This window comes from Penicillium lagena (assembly GCF_028827675.1).
Source record: "Penicillium lagena strain IBT 129212 chromosome Unknown utg000007l_segment0_segment0, whole genome shotgun sequence".
In the NCBI taxonomy this organism is placed as follows: domain Eukaryota; kingdom Fungi; phylum Ascomycota; class Eurotiomycetes; order Eurotiales; family Aspergillaceae; genus Penicillium; species Penicillium lagena.
The window spans coordinates 55302-69258 of NW_026623228.1; the positions used below are offsets into that span (position 1 = coordinate 55302).

At 45.4% G+C, this 13957-nt stretch overlaps 4 protein-coding genes across 4 annotated transcripts; all 4 read left to right on the forward strand.

Annotated features, from left to right (window-relative positions):
- Positions 1-768: 768 nt before the first annotated feature.
- On the forward strand, positions 769-1679 carry N7510_009504 (SDR family oxidoreductase; the record flags this gene model as incomplete). The annotated part of the gene is made up of 2 exons (XM_056981429.1): positions 769-844; positions 919-1679. The coding sequence occupies 2 exons, from the start codon at positions 769-771 to the stop codon at positions 1677-1679; spliced, it is 837 nt and encodes a 278-aa protein (XP_056829265.1).
- Positions 1680-3167: 1488 nt separating this feature from the next.
- On the forward strand, positions 3168-4272 carry N7510_009505 (SDR family NAD(P)-dependent oxidoreductase; the record flags this gene model as incomplete). The annotated part of the gene is made up of 4 exons (XM_056981430.1): positions 3168-3228; positions 3305-3568; positions 3649-3961; positions 4047-4272. The coding sequence occupies 4 exons, from the start codon at positions 3168-3170 to the stop codon at positions 4270-4272; spliced, it is 864 nt and encodes a 287-aa protein (XP_056829266.1).
- A 2439-nt stretch (positions 4273-6711) lies between these two features.
- N7510_009506 (GMC family oxidoreductase) lies at positions 6712-8454 on the forward strand (the record flags this gene model as incomplete). Its single annotated transcript, XM_056981431.1, has 1 exon — positions 6712-8454. The coding sequence occupies one exon, from the start codon at positions 6712-6714 to the stop codon at positions 8452-8454; it is 1743 nt and encodes a 580-aa protein (XP_056829267.1).
- Positions 8455-10562: 2108 nt separating this feature from the next.
- N7510_009507 (MFS sugar transporter) lies at positions 10563-12783 on the forward strand (the record flags this gene model as incomplete). Its single annotated transcript, XM_056981432.1, has 8 exons — positions 10563-10658; positions 10762-11112; positions 11200-11530; positions 11598-11679; positions 11763-12074; positions 12132-12210; positions 12326-12521; positions 12635-12783. The coding sequence occupies 8 exons, from the start codon at positions 10563-10565 to the stop codon at positions 12781-12783; spliced, it is 1596 nt and encodes a 531-aa protein (XP_056829268.1).
- Positions 12784-13957: the final 1174 nt, after the last annotated feature.

Sequence of the window (13957 nt, forward strand, 5' to 3'; positions counted from 1 at the left end):
TTCAAGTGACATCAAGGTCCGCAATCTATCTATATTATAGTAATAAAAGCATCTTACATCCACAGCTGAAGATTAGAAAATGCTGACACCATTAAATTGCTAATATATTTAAAATTACCCATGGATTTTGGAATCCTATATGGGCTTAGGAGCTGGAAACTTCTTATCATTGTCTTATCAAACAAGCCTCACCGCCGGGATCCATCAGGATACTTACTAGGTACGTGTAACCATTGCTGCATTGGATAAGCATACGGATTGGATAGTTAATTCTTAGTTAATTGATAATATTAAATAAAAGGATTAGATATAACAAATCAAGAATAATATTAAAAATGGTTAATAGATAATAGTTCTGCTTACCAAATACGTCGCCGCCTATATCTCTGAGGCGGGTTAAAGATTAGCCATGATAAGACTATACATACATATAGCATGTTCTCAAGGGAGGGGTTATCAATTTTGATAAGGAACTGTGAACTAAGCTTCTGAGCTCTAGTGTTTAAGATAAGAACATTGAAATTATACGAGATAATCATGGTAACAATCTCTTGCATTCCGCGTACCCCTCTGTATAGCTTGATAGGGTACGCTGCATGTTGCATATAATGTATTTAGGGCACAATAATTCCAACACGATCCGTTAGTTATTGTCGCAAGAATTTCGACCACCCATATTTCACCCACAGAATTTGCCTCTGCAGAAAGTGGCGTACATCTAATTCACGATTTCCCAGAACACAGGTTTGCTCTGAAATCGGTCTCACGATGGTTGAACTCTTTGAGGTTGGGTATGGATTGGAAGACACCCATGTTATTGTTACTGGTGCGGCTGGCTTCATCGGTACGTTAATGCACTATAGCTACGGATACACATATTGCATCATTTCAAATGTTAAATAACTTGTGAATATCTAGGGAGCGTTGTGGTAGCCGGCTTTCTCTCTGTGGGCGCCAAAGTCACTGCATTAGACATCAATGCTGTTAAACTTAACAATCTGGGCAATCATCCCAATCTGAATAAGGAAATTTGCGACATAACGTCCGAGTCACAGTTGGAAGAGTGCTTTGAACGCGCATGTGGTCGCTTCGGGGTTGTGGCGTGTTGCGTAGCGCTCGCCTCTCTCGACTACAGTGCGCTGAACCACGTTCCAAGCAGCTGCGACATGACTCCATATCAGTTCCAGCACACGCTCCATATCAACGTCTTCGGTACATTCCTGACGTCGCGGACGTGGCTGCGACATATTCGCGCGAATGCCATCCCCGGCGTTACACGTAATGTCTCCCTGATCATCACTGGCTCAGAATCGGGTCACTACGGCGAACGTACCAACCCCGACTACGCGGTGGGCAAGGCGGCAGTGCAGTACGGCCTACTTCCCAGTCTCAAGGCAGATGTGCCGCGCATCTTCCCCGATGGTCGCGTCAATGTAATAGCTCCAGGCCCTGTGGACACACCACAGTTCAAAATAGAGTGTGCGGCCGATGAATCACAGTTATGGAAGGACTCGCAGGCGACATCTGCTAGTGGGAAACCGATACCTGAGAAAGCAGTGGCTAAGGGCATCTTGTTTTTGGCCAGTGAGAACCTTAGCGGAAGTATCACAGGACACATCTTAGATGTAAATGGCGGGAAATATGGAAAGTTGATGTGGTTGGAGGGTGAGAAGTCATAATTGATGCTCTAAGAGCACGATGCTTGCTCATTGGGTAGATATTGTTGCTTGATATCCAGATCCCCATCTGTTGAATTTTACAAAAGTGTGCTAGTCTCAATTGTATAGATGTGGGTGTGTGAAGTCCCATAAGCGTCACATTAAATAAAATTATAAGATTGGACATAAATAAGCTATAGAAAACTCAGGAATAAATATATGGAGACACATTACAAGGATTATAACATTTTAATAATATGAAGAATTGACCGCATTTAAAGCAAAACATATTTATATAAATGCGTTCATTGGAAATAAACCGAGGGCCATATGGTTAAATATCTAAATCAATGAATTATCCTCTGAATTTTTTATCACTGCTAGTTGCTTGACCTAAGGCTCCCATGTTAGCCGGCAAACCTTATTTCGGGTATCTTCCCCTGAGCCCTTCCCACTCTATACTCAGAGCCTGCTCACAATGATGACAAACTGGCGCTGTTGGACTCAATACTGTCTTGACTCTTGTAGGAACGGAGTGAATAGACTTTGTAGAGCAAAGCACTCTTTACTCTTCAGAACTCTATTTGGTCTGACTAGATCACTAAGGTCATCTCAAGTTGGAAGAACTAATATCGCTTGAGATAATCATCTTATTTGGTCTGACTTCTATAATAACTTGGCGCCACAAAAGTCTGTGACCCACCAACCTCCCCGGGAGGGTTGTCCTGCCGATCAGAGACAGCGACCGGGCGATAGGGCGATAAAGGTTTAGATATATCTAACTGGAGACTGAAACTCTCAGCTCAGCTTGCAGAAAAGCGCCACAGCAACACGGTATCACGGACCTTGATCGACCTTGGTCATACGAAGGTGTACCGAGATGCGTCAGATGGGTGAACCACACACAGGTTCCAGTTGTCTGAGGGTACCTTGAGTGATAAAAGATGCCTCGCTTAAGATCAAACGAATAACACAGCACAGACAGAAAAGATCACTTGTACAGCCCCATGCCCATACAAGTTAGAATTCCTAGCCGATGCTCTTAGTAGTTTAGCACTATTTTACCATGTCTTCGCATATACAGTAGTAGTGTACCACATTAGCTAGTTAAGTTACTAGTTAGCTATTTAGGTCAAAGTAGTTGAGGCAAAGATAGGGCCAAGATAGGCAAAAGATAAGCAAAAGATAGGCAAAAAGATAGGCAGACCTTTCCTAGTGTCAAATCGACGGCACTAGCTGAATATTTAGATATATGGCCAACAAAGCTGTCTGCTACAGGTACATTCTATAGAAAACTGATGAAATAGCAAGGACCTGTTCCCCGATATTTCAAGAAAACCAGGAAAAAAAAATATATAAAAAGAAAGACAAAGAAAGAGCGATAAAATGCCCCAATCATTCTTAGGAATTGAAGGTTTCCATGTCTTTGTGACGGTAAGATCAGAGTCTAAGGCTTCGGCCCGGCAGGCGGAACTGTACCACAAATTCATAATTAATTGTCACTGATTGATGCCATCTGGACAGGGAGCAGCAGGGGGTATCGGCGCTGCAGCAGTCGTCGAATTCCTCAGTATGTGTCCATAACTTATTGCATTTTCAGGATAATAAATACCAAGCAAGGACAAGAACATGCTAACAACCTCTAGATGCTGACTGCAAGGTGACTGGCCATGATGTGCGTGAAATCGAGAATGCCCCCGGCGAACCGGCAGAGAACTTCTATGCCGTCAAAGGTGACATGTCCGACCCTGAGCAGATCGAAGCATGCTTCAAGGCCGCACAAGACCACTTTGGACAGCCGGTCAATATGCTTATCGCCAATGCCGGTGTGTCCGATGAGTCGCATGCATGGCCGATCTGGAAGATCCCGCTTGATGTTTGGGAGAAGCGATACCATAACAACGTACGAGGTGAGCAAGTACTTCCTGGTTTCTAGCTTCTTGAGGGGAGAGGGATGGAAATCAGGAACTAAGCTGCTAAAGCGACACAGGAACTTTCCTGACTATCAAGTATTTCCTCCTCGCTGCCGAGGCATGGCAAGAAAAGAACGGCAGAGAGCTCGATAACCTCAGTATCGTGCTCACGGGGTCCGAGACGGCGGTCTACGGCCAGGCCGGACACTCCGATTACGCATCTGGGAAAGCGGGCTTGCAGTACGGCCTGGTTCGATCGGTCAAGAACGAGATTGTGCGACTAAACCGTAAAGCGCGCATCAATGCCGTGGCGCCCGGGTGGATTGATACGGCAATGAACTATGGTCGTCTTGATAATGCGCATGAATACTGGTTTGAGGCCCAGGCGACGTACGCTGCCCTGATCCTTTGTTGTTGTAATTGATCTTCTTGCTTCATGTTCCAAGTCGACTGACTGACGAAAACGTGTGGTTAGGGTCCCGATGGCCAAGATCGGCGAACCTGAAGATATTGCGAGGACTATGGCATTTTTGGCGTCTCACAGGACTGCTGGCCACATTACAGGTCTTTGCATCAGCGTCGATGGCGGGATGGAAGGCCGCATCGTCTGGCCTGAGAAGATGCTGAATGGAGCGGTCCCAATCACGGTACATACGCATCCGGACATATCCCAGACCCAGGAAAACACGAGATTTAACTAGGATAGCCAACAATATAAAATAATTGATTTGAGTGCATAAACATTTAGAATAATGGAGTAAGAGCTCTGACTGTGTAACATATCCATGCCAGCATTCTGTCCATTCGAACACACTGTTACACACATACAAAGTCAAAGCTGGGCTTCTTGAGACGGGGTGGATATTTTAATTGAGTAAAAATGTGATAATTTACATGCGTGGATGTCGGATGCCTGGTTTGATGCTTGCTGCCGCAATACTCGTAACTCTTAGCCGTAATTCCAGCCGCTATCATCCGGGACCTCTTCTGTGGTCAGGATCGTGGCAATGGCTGCGAACATTGCGAACAATGGCATTGGCGATCAATATGTCACAGGATCACAACAGTCACCGTAATTGACACGGTGCGACTATTGGTCAGCAGAAAGCCGGAAGACGAGAGAACGCACGGACATAAGGGGAAACACTGTAATTAGCAGTAAAATCATCACACAACGTAAAACCGGGGGTTCCACATTACCAACATCGGGGCGGGATTTTAACACGAGGATATGGCATAATTATAACAAAATAAGTTTAGCTCGATGGACGCATATCCATATGACCATGTTACATACATCACGTAATTTTAGATCTCGAAACTGCCTCTAAAGAGCTTTCAGCAGGTCAGGACCGCGCATCTACCCTCAGCATACTTCTCACCAAAATAAAAAGAGAAATATTTCAATTACTGCGACTGTATTTGCGACGATGGTCCCTTCAGCAGACGTAATCTAGCCAACGGGACTGAGGGTCTCGAAGGTCTGGCACGCTCGCACTAGGGCGTCCCCGGGGGAGATGGCCTATTGGTGGGAAAAGTGGGCCCAGCGTCCATATCATGCCGTTCTTCCCCACGGTCGCATTATGATTTACTAGGTAAGGGCCATTTTTTTCCTCGAATATGTTATAGAGCGACAATCGATCCGTGTACGGTATAAACTTCAGGCAGAGATTGGCGCTGTACCCAAAAGAATTCCCCAAACTACCGCATGAAACGCTCAATGCCGGAGCGGCCTAGCATTCGGAATGTTGATATTTTTTAATCATAAATAGTGCCGGCTAGGCCAGGCAGTTCGAATGAAAATAATATCATTACGATCGAACTATCCCTATTACTCCCTCAGGTCATCCCCATCTAGGGGTCTAATAAGAAACCCTACGTAACGGGCTAGGGCCGCTGTCTAATCATGTGTGCGTACAACTCGAGTCTACTATTTCCTGAGAACGAATTTAGAGCCTCACTAAGGGCTATCATGGCATAATTGCCATTCCTTATGTTATGCTACCCTCGTGGCGCATGACTTCGAACCCGTTGAGACACCAAGTCTAGTGGCCTTGACCGTTCTAGCTTGTGAGACGGTGTCTAGTTTACCTATCTTACCTTCGCTTGAGCCTCCCAGCAGACTCGACACATTACCAGACGCATTTCCAAATTCACTCCGTAACTCCCTTCGAATACCCTTCAAATTTGGACAGAGAGAGTTTGATCGGATCGTTGAAGATCCAAAAGTTACATGTGAATCTTAATTTTGCCGCCGATTGCGTCATCATTATGCCCTTACATCCGTCCCGAAATCTGATATTGGGTCAATAACTACACATTACCAAACAACGGGTTCTGTATGCCATCGTCTAGATAAAAAAGACCAAAGGAGTAGCTTCAGTTCGTGTATGTCATACAGATTACGTTATTGCCGTTACCAGGGATTACAGCTTTGCCTTGGGCTATATTTACCCAATGGGTGATTCAAACCAAAAAATTTAATTCGCTAATTTGACGACGCTGGCGGCGATAAGGTTTGGACATGATTCATGTTCTCAGCATTTTTCGCATGCCTATATGATCGATGCCATATATTCTGGATAAAAGTGGCAAAGTTGTCTTAATATTGACTCCACCGCCCTGTAGCTTGTGATCTAATTGGAACCATACTCGCTCTTCTTTCGGAAGCCCTCAGTAGCGAATCAACGTTTTCAATATTTTTGCCGACACGAGCTATTTAATGAAAGACCGAACTTGAACCATAGCTCGTCGACGGATTAAGCTGCAATCAAATCTCGGTCGCTACAAATCAGCGAATGACAATTTGAACATGGCAAGATCCTGCGAGAATTTCTGTCCATCTCGAGGCCTGTTATGATCTCATAGGTTGGTTCTTGAAGCTGATTCGATTGATCTCGATCAAAATATACTTCTTAACGAAACCTTCCAGTTCCGATTTCGTCGATTGACTTCCAGTCTGGGACGTCATTTGCTGACAGAATTTGTACTGAGCCGTAGTTTTGCGGGATAGTTGAACAGACATTCTTCCGGAAAGGAGGACGGATTATTTTCTACATAAGAACGAAGAACACCCTTCGTTTCTGGTTATCCCATTCTTAAATCAATTATCGAATCTGTTCAACAGTCAAATATCAATCATGACTCCCAAAGACGGTGCCCGCTTCGACTTTGTCATTGTCGGTGGCGGTACCGCTGGCAATATCGTTGCCAGTCGCCTTGCAGAGAACCCGAACGTTACTGTTTTGGTTGTTGAAGCTGGCGTGGGTAACTCTCATGCCATCGATGAGATTACGACTCCTGCTGAAGCGATGTCCCTTCGCAGTAGCAAGTACGACTGGGCCTATAAAACTACGATGGTCAAACGTGACGACTACGAGCGTATTGAAAAGCCGAATACACGCGGCAAGGCTCTCGGTGGTAGCTCATCATTGAATTATTTTACCTGGGTTCCCGGTTGTAAGCCCACATTCGATATGTGGGAAGCCTACGGAGGCAAGGAATGGACATGGGATCACCTTGTTCACTATCTTCGGAAGCCTGCAACATACCATGACGATGAAAAGAAGTACCCAAAAGAGCTCACGAAAATTGGCCTTGGCGGCCCTATTCCAATTGCTCACTCGGCGTTAATTCCGGAGATGCAACCATTTCGTGATTTGCTTACAAAAGCATGGAAGTCGACCGGCCAGCCGATTACAGAGAACGTATTTGACGGCGAATTAAATGGCCTAACCCATAGCGTGAATACAATTTATAAGGGTCAGCGATCTGGAAGTTTTTTGGCTCTTCAAGATAAACCAAACGTCACGATTCTTGCGGAGGCTCATGCGAAGTGTCTGATCATCGATGATGCCGATCGCTCCTGCAAAGGTGTCACTGCGATCACTCCTAAAGGAGAACTAAACTTCTACGCGACAAGAGAAGTTATTGTCTCTGAGGGAGTGTTTGAGACCCCTAAACTATTGATGCTTAGTGGAATCGGTCCTAAGGAGGAATTAAATAAACACGGTATTCGCACGATTGTCGACTCTCGTCATGTTGGTCAGCACTTGCTTGACCACCCAGGTGTGCCCTTCGTTCTGCGAGTGAAAGATGGGTTCGGCATGGACGACCATGTCCTTCGCAAAGGCCCTAAGCATGATCAGGCTGTTGCGGCCTACAAGAAAAATCATGGTGGGCCAATGGGATCTGGATTCCTAGAAATGGTTGGTTTCCCTAGAATCGACAAGTATCTAGAGAAAGTGCCAGAGTATAAAAAAGCAAAGGCTGCTAATGGCGGCGTGGATCCTTTCTCCCCCTATGGTCAACCGCACTTTGAGCTCGACTTTGTCTGCTTATTCGGTAGTGCTTTCCAATGGCACTACCCGACTCCTAAGAAGGGCGACTATATGACCGTGATGGTTGATCTTGTCCGTCCTGTTTCGGATCCGGGGGAAGTCAAGCTCAATAGCTCTGATCCTCTCGAGCAAGCCAACATCAATCTTAATTACTTCAATAACGATCTGGATATCATTGCAATCCGCGAAGGTATCAGATACAGCTATGACGTCTTAAAGAATGGCGAAGGCTTTAAAGATATAATTGTTGATGAATACCCATGGGAGATGCCATTGGATGACGAGTCTCTAATGAAGAGGACGGTGCTGGATCGATCGCAGACTTCGTTCCATCCTTGCGGTACCACTCGTCTCTCCAAGAACATCGATCAGGGCGTTGTGGATCCTTCCCTCAAGGTACACGGCATCAAAAACCTGCGTGTGGCAGATGCGTCGGTGATTCCCGTGATTCCAGATTGCCGTATCCAAAACTCGGTCTACATGGTGGCTGAGAAGGGTGCTGACTTGATCAAGCACGATCACAAAGATCTGTTTGCTCACTAATCTCATTTCTGCTAGTGCTGAGATGGTTCTCATACCAGATTGCCACGGAGGAACAGATGACCAATCTCTTGAGGTTCCTGAATATGGAGCATTGTGGGCCAAAAAGAAGGAAAATTGGGTGAAAAACTATCAATCGCTAATTGTCATTGTTTGTCGTTTTCCTGATTACTTGTATCCCAAAAGAAAAACGAAATAAAAATCATATTCCATCGCTCAAGGTGGGAATATTACACAAAAGCCAAGTGGGGACTCGGGGGGGGTAACAAGGAAATCCCATTTCCAAGCACAAAGAACAGTAGATTGATAAATTGAATATGACACAAAACCTTTCAATGTGAGAAATCTGCCATGGAAAGCCCTACTTTAGACAGCCATCGATGGAGCAACTGCTGATCTTGCTTTCCCATTTGGTAGTACCCTCCGCTCGAGTACCATGGAAATCCATTCAGACGGGACTTGGATAGATTTTGGACGGGCTGATTTGCCATATGTTATTTCCAACTAGGGCTCAAGTTTGCACTTGGCTCTTTTTAAGCCTCTACCAAGTTTTTTAAACAAATACTAAGGCATTAATAAGATCCAGCAAGTGAAGAAGGTAGAAGTCAATAACGAAAGTCAATTTAGATCTTGTCCTCATAAAAACTAGGTTAAGGGCATCTTTATAAATTCGGACACGATGAATCCTGAGTTCTTCAAATATTTGTGCTCAATTAGTACAGAGCCCATCGTCACATAATTCCCCGGCGCCGGGGTTGTTCAACCGTCCGATCCACCACCGGCGCTCTCACCGACTCCGACGAGTGCGTGACTACTGGTGCCCGAGTCACTGGCATCGACCGAGACTCTTCTTCTGCTAGTGCCATAATCACTGCCGTTGGAAATTTAGTCGATGTGGCATTCGACTTGCTGACGGGCCCACTAGTCCCGTTCAATGTACGCTGGCCCTTCTCCATAACACCACCACCCCCTTCCCAACCGCCGTATTAGCTTTCTCTTTTAATTGCTTGTAAATAGTTGTCTTGGGAATTACATCGCCGAGGAACTCGAGGTTGAGGCTGTGTGACACTACGGACGCTACGGCACGTTGGCATCATCGTTCGGTGTGCACCAAGATCTGTGTTATCAACGGTCTTATCTGGTTTCCGTTCTGAGTTAACGACCCTTATGCCCTTGTTCAGCAAGGTATTGGATGAATATTCCCTGGACCCCAGGTCAGTTGGAAAACGAATGTATGACAAAGCTGACCGGCTAGTGATCTAGTAACTTGATCTCTGAGTGACTTTTTGATAGGTAAGATGGTAGGTATCATGGCATTAGGTGTAACGTCTTGCTAAATAGGGGTGTATTGGTTGGGGGAGGGGGAGGTGGATGGGTCACAGCGTGGTAGGAGGTATTTTCGTTACTAAGGTATACGGATTCCACGATACCATATAGGTAGGTCTATAGCTGAAGGTAGAGGTGGATATAAGTACCTCCTCATAATAGAACCTAAAGCTTGGCGCGCTTGAGCACTACAACTGGCAGCCTCTTTGAAAAGTGCTTAAGTTTACTACTTGGTCCGACAACGAAAGCAATTAGACTGCTCCAATCCTATTATATCTCCTACAAAATTGAATCCAAAAAAGTGACGAGTGAGAAGGGCTTTCCTTACGGACACTAAAACAGGATCACAGACTTCGTACCACAAGTGGACTAGTAATCTTTGCGCTCGGAGCCAACAATCACGCCGTAGTCCACGTTCTGTCCCGTCCGTTCGGGGCGTTTACTTTCTACGAACTTCCGGTGGAACAAAGTGGGTCACGGATGATGACGCGCGTGTACACATTTACACCCGCCATGATATCCACCGGAAGCCGGTAAACGACCGGAGAGCTACACTCAGTAATGTTCGCTCTCATGGAGATGAAGTTCCCCGCATCTTAAATACCCAGCTTGTTCGGGTGGTTGAGTTTACCTCGGGCCGCCCGTGGGCATTGGGGGAAAGAGTACTTATACTGATCTCTCCCGTTGGTGTGTGGTTCTTAAGTGGCACCAACGACAATCCTCGTCACCTTGACTCTGCTTCGGCGAAAGACGTGAGACATATCTAAATCTAAGGCTCCTTGTCAATGTCTCGAAAGTATTTGGGTGGCTCTGGTCACCCTTTGACCGTGTGGATTTCGGTTGCAGCTTCGACTGTGTTGATTTTTTACGGCTACGACCAGGTGTGTGCTCAACTCTACATATTCTCTGCTTTATTCCCGCGGTTGGGAGACAAACAGATAGATTGATCTGGCTGTTCTAATGTGGTGCTATTCTTTCGTATAGGGTGTCTTCGGCAATGTTATCATCAATAAGAACTTTCTCAAAACCTTTGGCAATCCCTCTTCAGACCTTCTGAGTACGATGGCGTCTCTCTACACGATCGGCGCTTTCGTGGGCTCGCTGAGTACTATGTGGTCAGGAGATCTCATTGGCCGGCCCCGGCAGCTTATTCTGGGCAGTATTGTCCTTGCAATCGGAGCGATAATCCAATCATCTTCCTTTAATGTCGCTCAAATGATCGTGGGAAGAGTCATAGCAGGAATTGGAACAGGAATGAATACCGCAACCGCCTCTGTGTGGCAAGCTGAAACTAGCAAATTTTCCAGCCGCGGAAAGCTGATCATTGTGCAAATGGTAGCTTCTTACCCTCTCCCTCCTTATGTCTAGCTCCCATCATATCAATATTGAAGCTGACTTTAAGTGGCGGGTTATTGTTCAAAGGCAAACTGTATCACTGGCTTTGCCATTTCCAACTGGCTCACGTTAGGATTTTCTTTTGCGAAAGGCAGCGTCGCATGGAGATTTCCTCTCGCTTTTCAAGTCCTCTTCTCCTTACTGATCTGTTTCATGTGTCCGTTTTTGCCAGACTCCCCGAGATTGCTTCTCCGAAAGGGAAAGCATGCGGAAACACTAGAGGTTCTCGCTGCTTTAGAGGGGAATGGCGCCAATCCAGACTCGCCGTCAGTAAGGGCCCAGTTTGAGGATATTAGAAACGTCTTGAATACCGAGCAAATCAACACTTATTCGTGGGCTCAATTGGTGACTGGGAAAGGTATTTATGAACGCAGTTTCTGCATACAGGCATATATGTTCCGTTGCCAGCGCTGACATTCGTTCAGGGCCGGCCGGTGTTCTCCGACGAATGATGCTCGGCATTGGCATACAAGCCATGAATCAACTATCTGGCATTAACCTTACGTCGTATGTATTTCACTCTAGTCAGTCTTATGATTCGCCGAATCTCTTCAAAAATCCGACACAATGTTGTTGACACAAGAGGCTAGTTACTATATGTCATACATTTTTGAAAACGCCTTGAACTTCGATGAGCTCCTCTCCCGTCTTCTCGCAGCAGCAGCCAGCATGGACTATCTTTTCTTTGCGTGTGCCGCTTTCTTCACCATCGAACACTTTGGTCGTCGGAAAGTCATGATATTATCCTCAGCCGCTTGCTGTATTTGTTGGGTAGTCATTGCAATAGTCCTCTATCTCTCTGACAAAGGACTTGGAGATACCTACAGACTGAATATTGTAGCCGTCGCTTTCTTCTTCATCTTCTTTGCATCTTTTGGGATGGGTATTCTTGGTGTTACTTGGTCAGCTGAATCATACTCTCAAGGCCGAAATGCAACCGCTAAAAACTAAGAGAATAGGGTCTACGCGGCGGAGATAAATGCTCTCGAAATGCGCACCAAAGGCGCTTCCCTCGCTGCTGCTATACAGTGGATCATTGTATGTGTTTTGTTCTCGTCTCTCCAACATATCACGACCTTTACGGGGCGAAGTGATAGGACACAATAAACGTTTTGTTGCTGATCAAATTTGTCACATTGGCTTCCATTCACAGAACTACATGGTTGTTCAAATTACGCCTATCGGCATTCAAAATCTAAGCTGGCGTTTTTGGATCATCTGGGCCATCATCTGCTTTTCGTTCATCCCCGTCACCTACCTCTTTTATCCGGAGACGACTGGAAGGACACTTGAAGACATCGATCGATATTTTGAGGGTAATCCAGGGATAATTGTGGCTCGAGATAGAGGTATGTCTCTACACTATCACTTACCGGCCCCTGTGTATACAATAGGGGCAATACGATGGTTGATAAGAAGACCTTGGTTTGCTAATTTTGGGATTTCCGTTTCTTTTCTGCAGCTGCCGTGTCCGTCAAACGAACAAGTCCTTCACCCCAAACAGATATCGAAATCTTCGCACAATGTTTTGATGGTAGCGACCGTGGCGATGCGACAGGGAGCTGTAAGGAGATTGGATTTTCAGGTCACACCACTCACTACGAGACCTAGTAGAAACTTAAACGTTGTCCCAAGGAATCTCATTTCCTTAAGTCTTTATTATGCTTCGGGGCACAAAGTTTTACGCATGATAATCACAAATAACCCGTTCAGAGATAACCTGTTCAGATAACTTAATCACTGCGTAAATCTCTTTTTCACCACCAAGATTTATTTTTATAGAAAGAATATTCTCAGACGACTATCAGTCGGATAAATGCTGTTTCTGCCCTGGTTATTTATTTAATAGCTGCAAGCTCATCTAGAGCTATCCAATAAACATGCCACTGAGATTTGTCGGCCGCGAGTTCAGTAGCCGGTGAAGTAAGATTACAGACAACACAAGCTCGGCAAACTAAGATACCAGTGAAATTCATGAATAGTAACGGGACCATCAATCCTAGGCCAGTCCTGTCAATCTATGCCTCTCAAGTAATCACCGATCGGTCGACGTCGTACGAAAACCTTAGTGAGGTCTTGGTATCTGCCATTAGCGCAAAAGTGGTGGTTTTCCTAGGCCTGTAACATGACGCATTGACCTCCAACGCGTAGCACTGGGATTTTTCCTTTAAAGCAAACACCTTCTTTTCCGGGGGATACACGTGTCTTGACTACTTGCAAAGTTACAGTATAGTCATATTTCAATCCCTGCGCTAGGATAAAAAGCAACGGATCCTATACTCGTTTCTGCATTGAGCTCGAAATTAAGCTCTTCGTAAAAGTCAACTTCATGAACTGCCCCAAATACGTTTGATATGCCCTCCACACGTCTCTCCGAAAACTTTTGATTACTTGTCATGTGGGATCCACCGGAATCACAACACGAAAACTGCATTGAATTTAGATTTGTAGCATTGCTTCCGGTGGACATGCAGTATCAATCAACCAATCAGCATAAGCAGGAACCCCTGTAAAGTAGACACTTGGTGGGGCCAGCCAGGCAAGATCGCAGTGCCGGTCAGCCGTCTAATAGCGCAGCCCCCACAACGCAGACCTTACCGTAATGTATCTTCAACTTGTAATAACTGGCTATCACAGGTTGTCGTTTATAACTTCTTCTCAAACTCCATACATTTTCTATATATTTTTGGTTTGCTGTTCGCTGGACTGTTTACAATGCAATTAAAAGCAAGTTTCGTAGACTAACACTTGGTATTTGGAATTTCACTTGATATAGATCTAAGGG